The sequence below is a fragment of the Marmota flaviventris genome, chromosome 9, assembly GCF_047511675.1.
Source record: "Marmota flaviventris isolate mMarFla1 chromosome 9, mMarFla1.hap1, whole genome shotgun sequence".
Lineage (NCBI taxonomy): Eukaryota > Metazoa > Chordata > Mammalia > Rodentia > Sciuridae > Marmota > Marmota flaviventris.
In genome coordinates, this window is record NC_092506.1 from 81142712 (window position 1) to 81160102 (window position 17391).

Consider the following 17391-nt stretch of genomic DNA (forward strand, 5'->3'; position numbering starts at 1 on the left):
AAGTCAGTTACACATTTCTTGGATGGTTGGCAAAAATATTGTCATCATAGCAACTCTCTCTTCAGGCTCACTCTGCTTACACAAGTTATCAGCCTCTGTTCCAACTCTGAACTACCTCAGGAGGAGGAGCTGGGCCTGGTCCATTCCTCATTTATAACTAGGTCTGAGTGAGGGGGAGGGACCAACAGGGTTGTCTCCTGTGCAGGCTGCTGCCTGAGTTACATCCACCAATGCCTCGGGAGCAGCCGGCTGGCTGCATCCTTCTCCTCGCATTCCTGGGTCTGTCTGGGCTGGTTGGTGCAGTTACCAGAACGTACCACATTGGGATTCTGGAAGAATACTGGAACTATGTACCCCAAGGGAAGAACGTTATTACGGACACAAGTTTTTCAGAAGACAAGTGAGTGAATTTGGGATCTCCACAACCTAGATTTGGCCTCTTTTTGTCTCTGTGTGGGGAAGTTTGTATTCCTTGGGTGGTTATAATGGAGGTGGGCTGATTGAGATCAATAGGAGGGTTTCATTTTTGCTTGAAGAACCATAGTATGGGTGGACCTTCAATTTGTAAGAGAAATTCTTAGCTCCACATATTTGTTGAGCCATCTATTAATGTTGTCTGTGAAGAGACAAATTTTACCAGGTGTTTTGAATAATAGCTTATTCTATATAAGGATAATTTTCACTAACAACTTCTAGGGGGTTCAGGACTTAGTTTGTTTAAAAAAAGGAAAAAATAATGGCAAACTTGGAATGAAAATCTGAGAATTTTCATGAATTATTTAGTGTTAAAACAGGTAGTGCTCTCTTAGTTTTTATTTTTAGAATGAAGCATCATAATTGGAAACAACTATGCTGAAAGTCGTTATGTTCAGGTTTTATTTTGCAATATTTAAAATAGGGGGAAGTTACAATAGCTATGACTGGTATTTTAAGAGTTTCCTAGAATCTACTTAGAAATGGCTCTGGTGAAAGGTTTGGTCCATCTTGGATTCAATTACAACAGTGGTTCAGAAGATGTTCTGAGAACCACAACATCCTGAGGGCAATTCTGAAGGCAATATCCTATCAGAGCCGATGGCATAGCTGGAGAAGATAGTACTGGAATATTCTATGCCCCCAATTTTTAATTTTTCCATAAAGTTCCCTTCTTTCACCCTCCCTGCAGAGTCTAGCATCTTCAATGTCTTATTTGTTTCATGGATCTCCCTCTGAGGTTACCTCCTGCCTCTAGAAACCAGCATGTACATTTTCAGGCTTGTGGTTCTCAGAACCTCTTCTGAACCACTGTTGGGTAATTGAATGCTTGCTTCTTTCTCGGTAGGCAGAGCACATTACATCAACATTCGCATTCTGTTTCCTAAAGGTGAGCTTAGTTGATAAGATTCAGGAACGACCTGGTTTTGCCAATAAGACTTTAAGAATCGTTCCCCCTCCTCTGGAAGAAAGAGCTAAGATCCATTTGGCTTGGATACACAACTTCTGGTTTTTCTAACCACACAATGGTGGCATAGTCATGTTACATTTATAAAAGAACAATGATGCTCCTGTCAACCAGGTTGCTGAGAGCTTTTCCTTGAGCTTTGTACTGGGAAACTTAATGTCTATAGGGTTATTTCTGAAGAAAGCTCTCAAATTCTTTCGACCTCACATCTGCTGACCTTCGTTGGTGGTAATCTTTACTGTAACAAGTGGATATGGCACTAAAAAGTTATCCTAACTGCCAGCAGCTGTCTCTAAAAATAGAACTCTGTGGCCTCATAGAGGGGTCACTAGAAAATGCTCAGCATGAGCAACTATAGGACAGAAGAATGTTTAAAATGTGTACATTGAGTGCAGTGAATTCAGTCTTCAAACTAAAAGTGATGGTGGGCTGTCTCTCCATACAATAAGTAAAAAGCACAGAAATTGTATCTTTCTACAAAAATGTCCATGTCAGTATTGCTGTTGTGGGAATATATTCTGACCCAAGAATTCCACTAGGGACTTTCAGTCCACTATGCTTGTAGGTGTTATTATTCCCATTTCACAAACCAAGAATGGAGGCTCTCAGGTTAAATTCTTGCCAGAATTTACTGAGAAAATGGACACACCCAAACTCATATTGCTTTGGTCCCAAAGCTTATATTTATTCTTGCCATGCAACCTGTTTCTTGGTAAAGGTGACCCTTTCCCACTGAATTCAACCTAGCTTTGAGGGAAGCCAGAGATCCCAGTAGTAAGAATCTTCTAGAAAGTCCCAATTCTTACCAAAGTCACATATAGCCTCTCTTCCCTGAGAGTTGTTGAAAATAATCACTAAAGATCTATGACCAAACCAGCTATTTGGTTTATTCAAAATCCCAAAGCACTTAAAATACCCCTATGCTAGAATACTCTTTTCACAAAGGTGGGTACAGGAAAAAAACTGAGGGGCTCTCTGATGATCATTTCAACCAGAAGGTGGTGCTTTGAAGAAAGTACAACAAAACATATGAAAATTCTTGGGGTGAAAAAGAAAATAGGCATGATGAAAATAATTAGGTATCCTAATAGAATGAGGTGGCTTGGAATGCGTTGGTTCCATATGAATAAATCTCTGTCCTTGGGAGCAGCTGGCATGCTAAGATGTCACACTTATAGTATTAAAGTTCCCAAATGTATCCTTTTGGAGTATAGAGGGACAGTGTTTGTGTGGGGCTGACTATTGACTCTTGAAGAGGGAGTCTCAGTGAGCAACAATATATACTGGATTTTATCAGTGACCACATCAGGGAGGTTCTAGTCATTGTGGCAGGTGATTCAGGGAAGGTCCGTAGAAAGTATGGTTGTTATAGGCTGCTGACCTTGCTTGTAGACCACAGGATACACATGCCAGTTGCACATGAAGATGCCCTGATGGAGGGATTCACATGGAGCTCGGCAAGTGTACTATGTACTGTGCCACTTTCCCCAGAGCAGGAAGGAGCCGTCTTGGGTGATTCATCGTCCTTAGCTTCCTGCAGTTTGAGTAGACTGCTTCGTGACAGTCTGCTGTTTTGGATATTGAGACCCAGACAAATGCTATGACACAAAGAGGACAGACAGACAGTGCCCAGTATTCTGCCGAGAGTGAAAAGACCCTGAAATAGAGATCTGGAGGCCTGCCTTCTAGTCTGACTTTGCCCTAACTTGCTGTGTCATCTTGAACATGTGACATTATCTACCTGAATATCACTCACCTTAATTTGTGTAACATAGGAACTGAAATATAGCCATTAAAATCACTTGAGAAGTATAATTTCAAATGCAGTTTTGAAACTGAATGAAAAACATCTTATCCAATCAGAAAGATTTTTGCAATGTTGAATAAAAGGAAAATGACTTACAAATGTTCAGTCCTAGAAATGGAAATTGGAGAAAGCCTGGGATGGTAGTGGTGACATGTGACAATTTTTTAAGTATTCTGTACTTTCCATTCTTTTCTCGTTTTTTAAGACCCTCGTCCCCTGTCATTTATGCATAAAACTTTTCTGCAACTCTGGCTTGTTCTAAACTATTTCCTGACATTTTTTTTAAATTATGTACTTGGTCTTTATCATTTTTCTGATCTCTGCATTACTCTCTAAGTGATTTATATTTCTTGCCTCTCAGCTGGAATAAAAACACTGTGGTGATAGGGAAGAAGATCCAAATATATTGAATAACCTCCTTTCTCTACAGAGAGCTTTGTCACTGAGAGTATCCCATGGAGGACAGAGCAAAAAGCCAGGCATTTGGAATCACTAAAGCAAAGACTAATCATTTTATCACTTTAGTTGTTTTGATTGTTTTATCTTTGAATAAGGGGAACAGGGAAAATAAGAGAGTAGGTGCCAGTGTTTCAATTATGTAAAAACATCTGGAAACAGAATTTGGCAGTATCAAGAGCCTAAGAGAATCTGATGCATAAGAGCGAAATGGGAAATAAATCATTCCACCAAGACTCTGTAACAAAGAGACGGTGCGATTTCACTTTTTAACTTAGTACCTTTGCTTGATCTCAAGGTTCAAAAATATGATTGAGACATGAGTCACTCAATTTCCCAAAGAGTGCAGGGTTTTGGAGTTATATGCTATTTAGAAGTATGTTTCTCTACGTAAATATCTTCCTCCTCCTCCTCGCTGGGCTTAATGGGGACACCAGGTTCCTTTGATTTGCCTGGGGATGGTGTCAGCATTTTGATCCACTCATGCCCGTCCTGCTTGGGCTCATAAAGTACTTAATTAGAGTGTGACTATGCTTCAGTGGTAAAACCTCGTCTTTATTTGGACTAGAGTGGGGTCACCTTAGTTAAAGCCACAGTTTTTACCATAGATCTCATTAAGAAACCAACACAAACACAGATAATTTTTCCCTTTAAAGAAATGCAGGGTTCCCATGGATGTTAGCTGCTGGGCAGGACTGGCCTTGGACATAGTGAGGCTGACCCCTGCTCAAACCCATGGTTGTAGGACCTGTTAGAGTTTACCTAGCGAGATCACCACATCAACCCAGTTGGTGGGAAGGGATTTTGAGCACTCCCCAGGAGCAGGCTCTGTAAGGAATGTGAGGGAGAGACCCACATGTCTCGGAAAAAAGGGCCAATTGAGGGACGCAAGTAAGTGAGATAGGGTGGCTTTTGTAAGCTTTAAAGTGAGGAGAGGATATCATCTGACTAGACTTTAGTCTTAGACTTTCTAATCTGAACTTCTATCTGACCATCAAAAATCATGTGTGGATCTAATGCTGTGTGACTCTCTTGGAGCTGCTGTCATGCCCTATATCAGTAAGCAATTGCTTTTAGCTGACAGGAGAGTATGAAATGTAGCAACTTAAACAAATTAGGATTTTGAATTTGCTTGATAAGAAGCCCAGAAGTGGGTAGCCCACAGCTGGTGGATAGATATGATAGGGTACTCGGAACTTTTTATGTCTCTGACTCAGCCATCTTGGCATGTGGTTTCCTTCCTTAAAGATATGCATAATCACAAGATGGCTTTTGGTACTCCAGCCATCATATCGATGTTCCAGAAAGAAAGAGAAGAAAAAGTAAGAGGGGCATAATTCTTGCTGTTTCATCCCTTTAAAGGGCTTTCATGGAAACCCTGCCCAACCAACTCAGCTCATACCTCATTGGATGCTCATAGCTGCAAAGGGGGCTGAAAAATCTGCTATGTGTTTGTCTATAAAAAAAAGGGGGGGATTCAATTCTGTCACTAAGAATAAATGGGAGTGTGAGTGTTGCAAGGTGGTTCTAGCCCTCTCCCACGTTCTTCCTTCTCTCCTGCTTACCATGATTCACAAACATCTTCTTAGTCTCCCTCTTCCTTTTTTCACCTCCACATAGAAGGGCCCCCCAGGCCTGGTTGGTGGGGTCTGGTGAGCTCACAGACACTGTCACAGAATCCTTACTGTGCGCCATACATTGTTCTAAAAGCTTTACATGCCATGCAGAAGGGTGACTGATCTGCCCCTGGTCAAGGGGATGAAGAGGTGGGAACAAGAAGGGCTTCCTCTGCGAAGTATGGTCCGGCAATGGTCTAGCAGAGACTCCAAGGCAGCCCAGTTTTCTGATGAAGTCTGGAACTCTGCCATCAATTGAGAAATTCAGAATTCTTGTTCTATTTTCTAGACAACTGACCAAATCTCTCTTTGCTTCCGTTTTCTCATCAGTAAAATGGAAATAGTGATATATTGGGTTCGTGGGTACATCAGTGTCCTGCTGGCTGCTGTAGCAAATGCCTAAAAACTGTGGCTTAAAATAATAACAATTATAAAATAAAAACAAACAATTTATTCTCTCCTGGTTTGGGATACAGAAGTCTGAAATGAAGGTGTTGGCACAGCACACCCTCTGGAGGCTCTGAGCGAAAAGCTGTTCCTTGCCTCTTGTGGCTGCTGATGGCTTCCAGCATTCCTTGGCCACTCTGATCCCATTTATTTTCATTTATAATTCCCTTTCATCATAAATGGCAGTTCTCCCACCTCAGAGGGTTCTAGAGAGCAGGAGCTTTGTGGAAAGAGATGCCAAGTGGTCACTTTTTTGCTAAGAGAGCTTCATCAGAAACAATCGCGACTGGCATGGACCGAGCACCAGGCTCCCCGCGGCTGAGTGTGGGCTGCACATCTCCTCTCACTTAATCCCCGTGACAGCTCTATCCTCTGTCCTGGCTACTGGTTTGCAAGGAGGCAACTGGAGTTCGGAGAATGCAGATCACTTCTCCAGGTGGGAAACTGGGATTCAGGCTCATTTCTCCTTCACAAGGTGGATGTGTTTTTTGACACAAGTTGCTTGTGTTCAGCTGGGTGGTGGTGGTAATGAAGGGCGAGAGTGAAGGACCCAAGGCTTAGGTGGTGGTGCTGGGTGAATCAGGATGAAAGAGCTGTATAGGAGTACATCACCTGGATGGCTTGGAAAATTATTAATCTAATTAGGGAAGGTGTGGCTACACTGAGTTATAATGTGTAATCTCCATCTCCACCCTTTTTGTCAAGTGGCATTTGTCCTGGATCTGGTCTTGTTTCCTCCTCAATGAGCACGGTCTCCTCTCAAGCTCAGACAAAGCCGCAGCTTGCTCTTGCTGTGACTGTAATGATGTCACACATTTGTTTCAACCACACCTCCTGCAGACGTTCCTTCTTTCCTGGCTCCTCTTCACTCCGTGTCTCCCCACCCCAGACATTCAGGCTCTTTATAGCACAGTTGGCAATTAACATATAAAACTGTGTGTTGCTATTTATTCTCCAATGTGTATGTTTTGATTTCCCAACCAGATGGGAAAAAAGTCTCTAGAGTTCAGGGACTGAGATTAATATCTTGCTCACCTATTTCTAGTTTCATGTCCCATCAATAGTAGATGTCCAACAGTTGTTCCATGATGAGCAATGGGGAACATAATCCTACTGAAAGATCTTGGGGAAAGGATTGCTGGTGAGGTGCACACCTCGTGTATCTAGGAACCCCTCAGGATCTAGTCTGGAATTCCATTTGCACTGTTGGGATGATTCCCATTAGGCTGGTTCTTTCAGATACTGGTTCATCTCACTTGCTTTTGGAAGGTATCTGACATCATGGTGTTGTCCCTTGATGATGTCAGTGTGGTAGTAAATCCCCACCTGTCATTAAGGCTGTTGCTAGTGGGAAACTTCCCCTCTTCAGTGGATTCCTTCACAGCAGGAAATAGACACCTCCTTAGCTTAAGTCAATGTGAGACTGAAGGTTGGGAATGTTCTATTCAGTGCCTCTTATGGCTACTGGGTAACAAAGTTCACCGGGGCAGGCATTCTAAGAGTGCTCTCTAAGTGAACTAGAGGTTGCTTCTTATGAATAGCTCTTTGGAAGTGACCCCTCTGCTCTGTTTCTTGGGCAAGATTTGCATCTTCTAGAAGCTGGGGATTCGCAGCTACTATTTCAAATGTATCATGTGTTCTCAGAGGTAGTTTGCTTGAATAAACACTAAAAACTGCTTTCTCTTTCTTTTGACCTCCCATTTTTAAATTTTGTATTATTTTTATTAGTTCTTTTCAGTTACTTACAGCATTAGCATCAATTTGGGCATGATTATAATAGTATGGAATATAATTTGTTCTAATTCAGTCCCCAGTCCTTCCCCTTTTCCTCCACTCCATCCTCCCCTGTTCCTTTTTCTCTATTATCTTCTGTTTTTACTTACAGTTTTTTTTAAATTAGTGACTTTTGGAGGTACATGATGGTGAGATTCACTGTGGTGTATTTATATATGTACATAAGAAAGTTAGTTGACATAGCTAACTATGTTCTTTATTTTGTGCTATATATTCTAGAAATGTGATCCCCAAACTTAGGTAAACACCAGAATTGTGTTAATCCAAATAGGCCAGGTTTATGTGGGAGCAACAAACAATCCCCAAATCTCAGGGACTCGACATCAGAAAGGTTTATTTCTTGCCACTGGAATTCATAGAGGGAACTAACTGTCTGTCCAGGGCACTCAGAAGTCCTGGCAGCTTTGGTCCTGACGCTTCACCATCTTAACAGGAGGTATCATTGCATCAGAGGCACAGAGGGTCTTGCAGTGACAGATAAAGGCCCTGACATACTTCCACTCCAGACCATCGGCAGGGAACCTTGAAGCTCCAACTAACTCAAAGGACAGGTTATTTGCATTCTCTTTATGCTGGGAAGAAAGAAAGATCAGAACCAACAAGCCCTGGACAGCTCTACTATAAGAATTACTTGTGAGCTTAGAAAAAATACAGATTCTAGGTCTTGCCACCAGGAAGTGTGATTCATTGGCCCTGAAATGGGGCCTAGGAACCTAAACATTTGGCAAATATCCCTAATGATTCTAGTGCAGGTGGGACTTGGGTGGACATTTGAGGAAAGCCAGTTTAGAAAACCTAGTCCCCTCTTGGGACAACCATTGACAGTTGGGGCAATAAGATTGACACATCTCCAGGAATGTGCAAAACAAGATGTTTAACTCAGAGATAAAATATGCAGCATGTATAATAAGTGCTGTGGGAAGTCAGCAAGCACTTCACCTCCCTCAGATGCTCCATTTTGCCTCTTGTTTGGGTGGCTTTGCCAGACAAGTCATGGTAACACCTGGAGGTGATGGAGAAAGGTTTCATACAGGGGTGGGGTCAAGACATTTTAGAAGTTTAAAGGCGGCAATAAGTGTGTATGTTCACGTGTGTGTATGTGTGCATGCTTGAGTATGTGTTTTCATGTGTGCTCATGTGTGTGTGCGTGCTTATGCATGTGCTGGGAGAACAAGGTAGAAAAGTTCAGAGGGTCTTCCCTGTAAAGGGAAGCTGGGGTGAGGAGGGCCTATAAAAATAAATTACAGCTTTTGATCCATCAGGCTGAGCCCAGAGAGCACATCAGGGGTTCTGAGTCTAATACTTGCTCCGTCACTATCTTATTGGGTGGCCCAGTGTCACCCATAAAACTAGACAACTCTGCCTGTGCTGGTGCTAATTAGGTAGCTTGTGGATGATTAATTTCTTCCTCTTGCTTTTTCCTTCTCCTTTTCCTTCTGAACAATCTGTTCAATCAGGAGTTGTACTCATCTGCTAGTTAATTAACAGAAGCCTAAAGACAAGTGGTTTAAATACACTGGAGATCTTCCTTCCTTCCTTCCTTCCTTCCTTCCTTCCTTCCTTCCTTCCTTCCCTCCCTCCCTCCCTCCTCTCTCTCTCCCTCTCCCTGTCCCTGTCCCTGTCCCTCTCATTCTTCCTTTCCTTACACAAAAGAGACCCAAATGCTGGCAATCACCTGGTCCCAGATTCCTTCCCACTTGACTGTCTGTAGGGTGTGACCCTCTTCCTCATTATCTTGAAATAGTTCCTGGAACTCTAGTCATCATATCTTCATTTCACATATGAATAAGAGTAAGAGCAAAGGACAAAAGTGTCTCTGCCAGCTACATCTGGAGAAATGCCACCAAATGGTGTCTGCTTATATCTCATTGGTCTTATGTTGCATGACTAACCTAAGCTATAAGTTAGACTGACGAATACAACAGACTCTATTATAAAGCCCCAGGATCAGGCACCCAGACTTTTTTTTAAAATCACATTCTCGTGCACATGGAAATATAAACCTCTGCATCATAGAGCAGAAGAGGGCCAGCTCCTGCTGCTGGGAAGACCCCATGATCCTATGACCCAGAGGCTACACTTTTATGGCTTCTCTGGTCACTTTTCAGTTATTTACTTTTCATATGCTTATACAGAGGTTGCCTTAAAACCCACACAAATGGGTCATACTTTGCATGCTATTCTACAATTTGCTTTTTCCAAATCATGCTGTACTGGCACCTATGTGGTGTGAATATGCCATCATTTATTCACCCAGTCACCAGTTGAAAACCACTTCTATCTTTCCAAACTTTTGTTATCACAACCATTCTTTTTTCCTTTTTCACATGATTCCTGTCTCCAGCTGGGAGAACCCAGGAAGTTGGGAGGGAGGAGAGTTTCATAGCCTCTGTGAGGTCTGGCCTTGGATTCCCCGGGTTGCCAACCTTCTCCAGGCACATATACCCTTGGCAACTCCATGAGCAGCCTGAGCCCATAGCTCCCCACTTCATCCCAGGAACCTCCACCCCCCATACTGATCACATCACAAGGAGGTCATGGTTGATGCATGGTGAGTAGCCTGAACAAGTTAATAAGCTGGTGTTCCAGGACATAAGTGATACAGGGCTCATTCAGCTGATTATGTGAATACTTCTTCAGCTTAGAACAGTGGAGAGGAGAAGGTGGTGACAGCTTTCAACCTCCCTTTGGATACAGTAGAAAAGAGCCAACCTTATAGTCTACTGGACCATCCCACCCTCCTTGGGAAAGGTTTTAGTGACCACCTGCTATTACTGAAGCACAACCCTGGGTTCTCCACCTGTCTCCTAAACCCTACATCAGGCAGCTAATCCAATCTCACACAACACTCACCTTGAAAAAGTTCTAGAAGTTGTAATTTTCTCTGCCTTCAAAGTCATTTCCAGTGAATTTTATTCACCGCCTCTGTGATGCTTCTGGCTTCTCAGTGATGTTTCAGGGCCCTTTAGAAGTAAGATCCAGCTGCTTCACCATCTGGCTCAGTTGGGGACTCCTGAAGGTTCTCCAGCCTCTGAGCCCAAGGCCAGCTTTGTTAAAAAGTATTTAGTTGCTGGTGAGTTTGACTGGCCTGTGATCACATCAGGTGGTCTGGTGCATGCCAGATGGCTCAGCTGATTAGAGAGGAAGTGATGATCACTTTTTTAAAGCTTGACCTTGAAACTGTGCTATGCTCTGTTTAAATGCTTTTCTTTTTAAATTTTGTTGTTCAGTAAGCTTCCATTTATAAATTACAAAAAGGCAAGGTGGCTGTAGCCCTTCTTGCCAGTGGGTCCCTGGGAAGAAGTGAACAGTCTTTGGAAGACAAGTCCAGCACAGCCAGGCTCAAAAGGGCACATGCTGGAGTTCTGAGACATGATCACCACATTTTTTCCTGATAACTACAATCTATACCCTGGAGTCAGATATCACTGGGTAAATGCCTTGATTAGATTGATTGTAAGGGGGGCCTAGTAAATAAACATGGGTGGATTATTCCATGTGAGAAAAAATGTGTGTTCTGCCAGTGCTAAGGTGTTATGTCACCCAGCTGCGTCAAGGGTCACTTCCTAAGGCCCTAGAGTGTTGTGCTGCCTGACTGTCTGCATCGAGTGAGAGAGGCAGCTGGGTGTCGGGTGTGCTCAGTGCCACCTGCACAGAAGATGTCCCCATCCACTTGAACTCAACTGTGACTCCTTTTCCAAGTAGCCACTACCAATCCGTCAGATTTGATGCATAAAATGAAGCCTATTTGCTACCCTAGGCCTAGAGAATACTTAAAGTCAGGCATGGGAACATATGATTTTCTTCAAATACAGTTTGCAAAATGATACCAGCTTTAACTCGCCAATATGGGGGCAAATTCAAAGCTTTTAAAATGTGTTTTCTTTAGATTCCAAAGCCATTGAGTTCCAAATCTTTCAGGCAATTGGAGTAGGAAATTAGGCTCTAGAAAATTAGGAAGTTAGGTAAGGCATTAGGAATAAGAAAGATACCTGAAGGAGTTTTGTCTTCAACAAGCTTCCAAACCAGAGACGTACACATCTCCCCTTAACACATTTTGGCAAGTGCCGTTGCTAGTACACAACAGAGTATCATGTTTATAGAGAAGAAGAGAAGAGGGAGTTTGAACTGACTTTGAAGGATGCTTGGTAGCTGGACAATGAGGAAGACAGCTGAGGCATGGGGGAAAGAGTGTGTAGAAGTCCTGGAATGCTGACAGGACCTGGGAGTGGGACAAAGAGGAAGGCGATGAGTCTGGAAAGGAAAGCAAGTGCTGGTTGCTCTGAAGAGGACTTCTCTGCTTTAATTTGAACCTCTGAATCCTTTTCCCCAGCTTAACTCAGGTACCCTCTCCACCATGGGCCTAAATGGTTCTTCTACCATCGAGAAGGCATCCCATGATCTATGTCCACGGCAGGATGGATTCTGGGCCGTCTGACACATTGGCCATCTTCAAAGTCCACATTGGGAAGGGTGGGCATCATTCATATCTGAGACTGCTGGGGAGCTTCATAGTAGGAACTGCTCAGTTGCCTGAGTCTGAGTTGCTTAGGTGCTTGTGTCTGAGTCGCTGATGTACCGACAGGTCTGTATCATGTTTCTTTGAGAAAATGAAGATGAAACCCTGAAAATCTCTCTCTACTGTTGGCTCTATAATGCATTTCCCAATCTTAATGGTTTGGGAAATGAAAATCCATTAGTTAATACCAAGACCGTCAGACCTAGTGTGACTCCATCAACAAAAGAATGTCTCTGCTTGGATAGGACCCAGAAAGAGGGGAGAGGAATTGGGAGTAGATGACATTGAAGTGAAAGGAGACAGTGAAATTTGCCAAGTTGCCGAAATCTAACCAAACCAAAAAGCAAATCCAAACAAAGAACAAAACAAAGCAAACCCAAAAACACCCAGGCTAGATGATGCAAGTGGAAATTACATCTGGGCCACTGGGAGTGGGAGATTCAGCTGAATCAGTTGCCAAATAATAGAATTCCCCAAATCAGGCATGGAGTTAGATGGGGCTTTAGTCAGCTGTACAGTTGTAGTGACTCAGCACGTAGAATTGGAAGGTTGGGAAAGGGATTGGTCTGATGAGCAGAAAGCAGATGGAAAAAAAAAAAAATCACATGGGCAGATATGACGAAAGAGGCCCAGACTGGGATTCTGCCAAAATTTTCTTTTCCAAACACAGATCCAAATTTCCCTGCTCATGAATCTTCAGAGACCTTTAATTGCAGGTATATTTTTCCCCCTCCCCCAATCCTATAATGCAACTCTCAGATTTCTCCACATCTCCAAGTGTTCTGGCCATATAAAGCTGCTTGTGATTCCCTCGCTGACCTCCAATCCCTCACATTGGCACCTTGTTCAAGCTGCTCCTTCCACTGGAGTGTTCATTGTCTCTTCCTGACTCCAAAATTTCCCAGAGCATGTTATTCTGTTCTCATATTCTGAACAGTCTCTCAGGTGTAAATATCATTGACTCTTCCCCTTGATCATAAACATACTTATTCAGGGCTTGTATCTTGTTCATTTTCATGTCTGACACACCTATCCCAGCACCTTGCATGCTATGAATCCTTGGTGTGTACTTGTTGGAAGTCATCAGAATGGTTTTCAAGCTCATCCCAGGATTGAAATAGGGAAATGTGTGTGAGATCTTCTGGGAGAGTTCTCAGAGGACTTCTGTGTGCTGATGGAGGCAGACAGAGCCTAGCACAAGGCCAAGCTTCACTGGTCCCCATCCAGAGTGGTCAGGTTTCTTTACATTTGTCCCAGTGTGGTGACTCAGTCACACAGATGTATAAACTTTATATATTTTGGTCTAAGAAATACATCTACTTCAGGAGGAGCACTGTCCTTGGTTCTGTCTTTCAGCAGAAGGGGAATGTGTCTGGGTCTAGCTTCAAGCTCCACCTATTAATGTCTGAGTCTGGGGCCTGGGACAGCAAATGCTTGGATCTGCTTAGATTTCTGACTCAGAGAGGAGAGAGAGAGGAGTCAAAGGGTATCATCGTGTCCTGTGCTGAGTGAGATGAGGTGGGGGAAGAACTGATGCAGGGCATTCTAGGAGACTTGGGTCAACGCATAAGGCTTCTGGCTGACATTCCATAGGGCAGATCTTTTAGGGTCTTCTAGATGCCACTAGTCTACCACTTCTAGAATCACTGGACACTCATTGCAAACCTGAAGTGATCAGAGCTGCATGAAGTGCTCATCCTTGTCCAGAGTGGACTGCCTAATTGTTCCTTTAAAGACAAGGGCATATCCTTTAGGAAAGGTTGGGACAGATTTCACTGGAAAAATATTGGGGAAGGAAAAAAATAAATCATAAAGGATTTGGGGAAGCAGAGAAATAGAAAATAAATGTTGGATATCACCTGATAAGCATTTGTCACATTTTAAAAAATGAATTAGATGAATGATTAATTCTTAAAAGTGAGCAAAATAGAATAGGAGGTATAAGAAATGGGAAAGGTAAAAATAAAGAAAGTAGTCATGATAATGGAAGCAATTAGAGGATATGAGAAGAGATAAAGCAAATTTAAGTGATTAAAGAAACATCCACCTCTTAGGTAGACTCCCTTTGGGCCTGGCCAATTGGTGCCCCAAGCTCTAGAGCCACGTCCTCGAGCATGAAATAAGGAGCTTCTTCACAATTTCTAGATCCCTTAGATTGGAACCAGCAGCCACTCTGTGCTGTCCCTGAACTAATCAGTGTGGTCCAGGGTGGGCTGGAGAGGGGATGATGGCACTGATTGGCCAGGTCAGGATCACAAGTCCTGCTCTGACAATGATGTATTAGGGGAACATGGGGTTCATGGGTTAGGCCTGGTCACCTGCTCCATCACAGGAGCTACAGCTGGAGCTGCATCCAAGCACACAGGATGAGAATGGGGAGGGTGTGCTCTTAGACCACAGAATGGAGTATAGGTGCTGCATTTCCAGAACTCCATAATGCACACTACTTCAGCCTTTTCCATCTTTTCTGCGTATTTAATCCATCTTTGTTCTTTGAGAGTACATTTAGGCATTGCTTCCTCTAGGAAACCTCCCATGACCTGTCTTTCATTCCAGAGTGGATGCCCAGAACATAATCTGTGCATCTACTCTGAAGTGGACTTATAATTCTTTCTTCCAGAACTGGAGCTCCTTCAAGGCAAGGACTTTGCTTCTTTTCTCTGAATCCCTAGTACTGAGTTCAGGGTTCAACATAACAATGTTTGTTGAATGACTGAGAAGGAATGCATGCATGGATGCTTGCAGGAACGTAGCCCACTGTGTGCTGTGGCCTCTCATTCCCAGAGCGTACACAGCTACACCTGGATAATTGCACTGAGGAGCAGTAGAACGCTTGCTCAAGCAAAAGCTGGCACTTCTAGGGTTGGAAATTGCAGGGTAAGCATAAAGACTGAGTGGGAAAGGAGGTTCACCACCCTCATGGCATGGTCACTCTGAAGTGTGTCACCAGTGCTACTACTGTCTTGGACTGCTAGACCCCAGAGGGCATCTGGTCACATCAAGTCATAGGATTATGTTTTCATTTTTCCAGAGCCATTCCTTTCTTTCTATTGCACATCCCTCTTCTAGACTCCTAATAGTCTCTCTACACTTCATCTTTGCTCTCCCTTTTGCCTGACTTCTCTAAAATTTACACATTGCTGGCATAAGAATGGTCCTTAAATCCCAATTATTATGTCTCCCGTTTCATGAGAAACCTCTGTGCTTCCAAGGTCAATTCTAAGTTCTTGAACTTGAAATTAACATTCATTTTCAGTGCATCTCTAGAATTCACATGCATGCACATGTCCTGCTCTTCCCCTTCTCTGGCCTGTGCTCAGCCTCTAACTGCCTTCCCCTTGCTACGTGCATGTTTGTCTTCATGCTGCTGGTCCTCTGTCCCTGTGTCTCAGTGTCCTCACTTTCTCCTGTTGTTATCCAAGCCTCCTCCTTAATACCTACATTTGTTATCGAGTATTTTCTTATCTCTTCTACTCACACTGATATTTTCCTTCTTTGAACTATTTTATCTCTAGAAAAGTTGAGCCTGTATTTGTTGTATCAATCTATCAATCACTCAATTGGCACTTAATCATACACTGCTTTTTACAGTATTTAGTGTCTCCATTATTAGGTTAAAAACTCTTTTATTTCCCTCCACAGCACTTAGCAAAGTGCTGGGAATGCAGTAAATGCACAATAATTGCTAAATGAAAAACTTAGGGGAAGGCTGTTGAATGAAAAAGGAGCAAACGAGTAGAATTCTGTGACTTTAGTTTGGTTGTGAATTCTATTTGTACCTTTTGTCACTTAACTGAGCCTCATTTCCACATTGGTAAATTACAGATAATCTTACCAGTTCTACACAGGGTAGATTATGTTGAATGTTAAATGAGAAGTCATACAGGCAATCTCTAAAGGTTAAGTGCTTAGTGTTTCTCTTTAAATCTTAATTTTAAAGTATTTTTCTTCTTACTTTTAGACTTGCAACCTTGTTTCTTGAAAGAGGGCCCAACAGGATAGGCAATATTTACAAAAAGGCTGTTTACAGACACTTTACAGATGGGACCTATTCCACGGAGATCCCCAAGCCCTCCTGGCTTGGGTTCCTGGGCCCCATCTTGAGGGCTGAAGTGGGTGATGTGATTGTCATTCATCTGAAGAACTTTGCTTCTCGACCTTACTCTTTGCATCCACATGGTGTTTTCTACAATAAAGACTCAGAAGGTAAGTACCAGTTCTCTGTTACTGAGGTCTTGTTTCCATTTCAGAGCAAAGGTAACTGTCCATTACAAGTAAAGGGATTCTAAGAGCACAATGATTACACACATTAATTTGCCTTCCTCTCCCTCCTTCCATCTCTCCCTATCTCCATCCATCGATTCCCCTTTCTCTTTTCCCTTTCTTTCCTTCCTTCCTTCTTTCTTGCTCTTCTTTATGTTGACACAGAGCAGGTAGGTTGGGTGCAGACACATGTCCCAGGGCAGCCAAGCTTGTCTGGCTGCTGGACTCCCTTGGCATATGCTCACTCCACTATGCCCCCAGAAACACAGCTTTCTTCTTTCTAATGCCCCTCAGCTGCACCTAAATGGCAGACAGAAAAGCAGCCCGCTGCTGTCACTAGTTGCACCCTTGGCTGAGGGGTGGTGTCTCAATATGCTGATCTCCACTGCTCAGCTAGGCAGTTGTCTTGGTGCTTGCTTTGTGAAACAGCCCTGTCTTCTTGAGTTTTGAGGGGGTAGTTTCTGGATTCCTCCCTAATTAAAAAAAATTCTTTAATACTCTTAGACTTTTGAGATAGAAGCACTTCTTAGACATCAGAAGTATTTTTCTGCCTGTGTTATTTAGTTTTCCATCATTATAACAAATACCTGAGATAAATAAACTTAACAAAGAAAAGGTTTATTTTGGCTCACAGTTTTGATGTTTTAGTCCATGATCAATCAAGCCTATTGCTTTTGGGGCCATGGTAAGGCAGCAAACCCATCATGACAGGATTGTGTGGCTCAGCAAAAGTGATAAGAGAAAAAGAAGGAGATTGGACATCTCTAAAGAGTGCTGCCCTGGGGAACAAGTCTTTAACATTTGGGAGACATTTCGGATTTAAATGACAGCAGCACCTCTTGGAGCAGTCTTGCTCATAACCAGGTGGAATGGGTTGAATGATGCTGCACCTGCTGGGTGACTGTATCTGGGAATGTGTCGACACAGTACCATTAACTCTGATTCCACCCATCTTATCGTCAAGGAGGAGTTTGGGTGCAGACACATGTCCCAGGGCAGCCAAGCTTGTCTGGCTGCTGTCCCCTCCAGGTCTGGCTGCTTATACCCC

General features: G+C 43.0%; 1 protein-coding gene across 1 annotated transcript in view; it reads left to right on the forward strand.

The window, feature by feature from the left end:
* Nucleotides 1-230: 230 nt before the first annotated feature.
* The window catches only part of Hephl1 (hephaestin like 1), a 68422-nt gene continuing 51261 nt past the window's right edge, over nt 231-17391 (forward strand). Inside the window, exons 1-2 of the mRNA XM_027951395.2 lie at nt 231-400; nt 16042-16286. Of these exons, the coding sequence (XP_027807196.2) occupies nt 231-400; nt 16042-16286 (415 nt within the window). The remainder of the gene's footprint in view (nt 401-16041; nt 16287-17391) is intronic.